The 2,632-nt window shown below is 42.7% G+C and overlaps 1 protein-coding gene across 1 annotated transcript; it reads right to left on the bottom strand.

Moving 5' to 3' along the window:
• Positions 1 to 510: 510 nt before the first annotated feature.
• Positions 511 to 2,271, bottom strand: LOC148351093 (general transcription factor II-I repeat domain-containing protein 2-like). Its single transcript, XM_088320032.1, has 2 exons — positions 1,884 to 2,271; positions 511 to 1,721 (listed from the first exon to the last, which is right to left on the bottom strand). Exons 1-2 carry the CDS (start codon positions 2,116 to 2,118, stop codon positions 511 to 513), a joined length of 1,446 nt encoding a protein of 481 aa, XP_088176158.1. The 5' UTR covers positions 2,119 to 2,271.
• Between the last annotated feature and the right edge of the window lie 361 nt (positions 2,272 to 2,632).

Below are 2,632 nucleotides of genomic sequence, written 5' to 3'. Positions count from 1 at the left end.
AACAAATCATGAACTATGTTGCAACATGTTTCAAAAAGTTAACAATTATGTAATGTTAAACAAAATCAACTTACATATTTTTAAATATGTAATACATTTTTTATTTCACATTTTGAACTAATGGCCAAGTCTGTGTTATGTTTAACAAAATTATAACTTTTAAATGTCATGAACACACTTTTAAATTGAACACAATTCTTCAATATTTTAATTCAACTTTGCCATGGCACTACCATGTTGTCACTGACTACATCTGGTATCCGTCCTTGGTTAGTGGGAAGACTGGCATTGCATGCTGTTCACCAGTGTGTTGTAATCTGGTGTGTAACTTGACACTGCAACTGTGAGTGAGTCTCTCAGATGTGCATCAGTGAGGCGTGTTCTGTGTTTGTTTTTGATGAAGTTCATGTCAGAAAATGCTGATTCACAGAGATAGGTTGAGCCAAACAGGCTGGCAACCTTCATGGCTGCTGTGCATACTCCACTGTACTTCTCTGTGTCAACAAGGCGTCAAAAGTTTGGTGCGGCCTGGTAGGCTTTGAGATGGAGATCATTTTGCAATGTTATAATTTCAATCTCCACCTGTCCAGCATCCAAGTTGAACGTTGCACTTAACTGCTCAGCAAAGCATGTTGTGTCCCCATTCATGAAAGGGTTGGAAATGAAGAACACACATGGTTCAAGCTGATGAAGGTCACAAAACCTATTCTCAAACTCTTGCCCAAGTCTGTTTATTACTTCAATGTACTTTTCTGCCACTTTTTCAAATGTCTCAGATGCAGAAGCATTGTCTTTCAGCACTGACTGCACAGAGGGAAAGTGCAGAACTTTTTTTCTCTGTAAATCTGCAGAGAATGCATTCATTTTGGCTTTAAATGCATTTAAAGCACTTATCATATCGACAACAGTCTTACCTTTGCCTTGCAGCTGGCAGTTCAGGAGGTTTAATTTCCCAGTAATGTCCACCAAAAATGCAAGGTCAAGTGTCCACTCTGTGTCCTCTAGCAGTGAGACATCTTCGCCTTTGGACTGCATGAACTCTTTGATTTCACGCAAAAGAGACAAAAAACGATGCAAAACTCGTCCTCTGCTGAGCCATCTGATTTCTGTGTGTAGCAGTAGGTCCCCATATTCTGCTGACATCTCCTCTAATAGTACCTTGAAAATCCTGTGCTGCTTTGCTTTGGAGCGGATGTTGTTTATGATTTTCACAACGGGAGTCATCACGTGCCCAAAGCCGATCACTTTCGCACACAACGCCTGCTGGTGAATGATGCAATGGTAATGCAGAAATTTGGGGAAGTCTGGGTCACGTTTACAGTGAGCGATGAAACCTGTCTGTCGGCCGACCATAGCAGGAGCCCCGTCTGTTGTCACCGCTACCAGCTTTTCCAATGGCACCTTTTTCTGCACGAAAAACTCCTTCACCGTGTTATAAATGTCAACTCCTCTCGTAGTTGTCTTTAAGGGCAGTAGTGTCAGGAGTTCTTCTTTTGTGGAGAAATCATTAAACACCATCCGGATAAAAACCAATAACTGCGCTGTACTGCTGCTGTCCACGGACTCATCGCACTGGAGGCTAAACCACTTGCACTTCGCCAGATCCTGCTCCAACTGATCGACCAAGTTACTGGACATAGCTGATACTCGTCTTGCCATCGTAGATGCCCCCAGTTGGACGTCGGAAAGAGTGGAGATTAGGTCGCTTCCATTTTTCTCGTCTTTAAATACAGTGTTAGCAATTAATAACATCGCTTCTTTGACAACTTCTCCATCTGTAAATGCCTTTTTTTTCTTGATCAGAAAATGTGTAGCTCTAAACGAGGCTTCGGTTGCTTTTTGTGAGTTTTTGGCCGGCCTCGTAAAAAAAGACTGTTGCTTACCCAGAGCGGTCTTTAGCTCACGGGCTTTTTCTGCCCGTAGGGCGCTTGCAGGTGGATATTTATCATGGTAGCTTTTGTGACACGTATTGAAATGTCTCTCCACATTGTGCCGTTTTGCTGTCGCCACGGTCGTCCCGCAAATCAGACACACGCAGGTTTCTTTTACAGTCGTAAAAAAGAACTCCTCTTCCCATTCACTGTGAAAGAGATACGTTTTCTTTCTTTTTTCTGCCATGTTTTTGGGGTACGAAAGTGCATACAGCGCCCGCTAGCTTACTCTCCACATCCCACAAGCTCTACTTTACTGCCCATAGGTAAATATTGTGCGCGTTAACCTTAAAGTATTTTTAAGATAGTATTTTTTAAATCTATATACATACAAGTGTGATTAAAAAATAATAGCAACAGAACAAAATTAATTTTTAGACGCAGCTCTCTATGAGATGTGCTATTTTTGGAACAGGCCCGCGGGCGACTCATGTGGTCCTTGCGGGCGACCGGGTGCCCGCGGGCACCGTGTTGGTGACACCTGCTCTAGAAGTTACAAGTCTGTATCTCTAACAGAGTATGTTTTAGCAGGGGGGGAGGATTTGGGCAGGCAAAATGAAATGCTTGCCCAAATCCTCCCCCCCTGCCAACTCCTGAATAAAAACTCAAAATGACCCCAAATTCACTGTGCTGACTCATTAATGCCACAGAAGGTTACTCTAGAAGTTACAAGTCTGTATCTCCAACAGAGTCTGTTTTAG

Source organism: Urocampus carinirostris, chromosome 16 (genome assembly GCF_059441175.1).
Source record: "Urocampus carinirostris isolate Australia breed hairy pipefish chromosome 16, RoL_Ucar_1.0, whole genome shotgun sequence".
Lineage (NCBI taxonomy): Eukaryota > Metazoa > Chordata > Actinopteri > Syngnathiformes > Syngnathidae > Urocampus > Urocampus carinirostris.
This window is presented reverse-complemented; position numbering and strand designations above follow the sequence as displayed.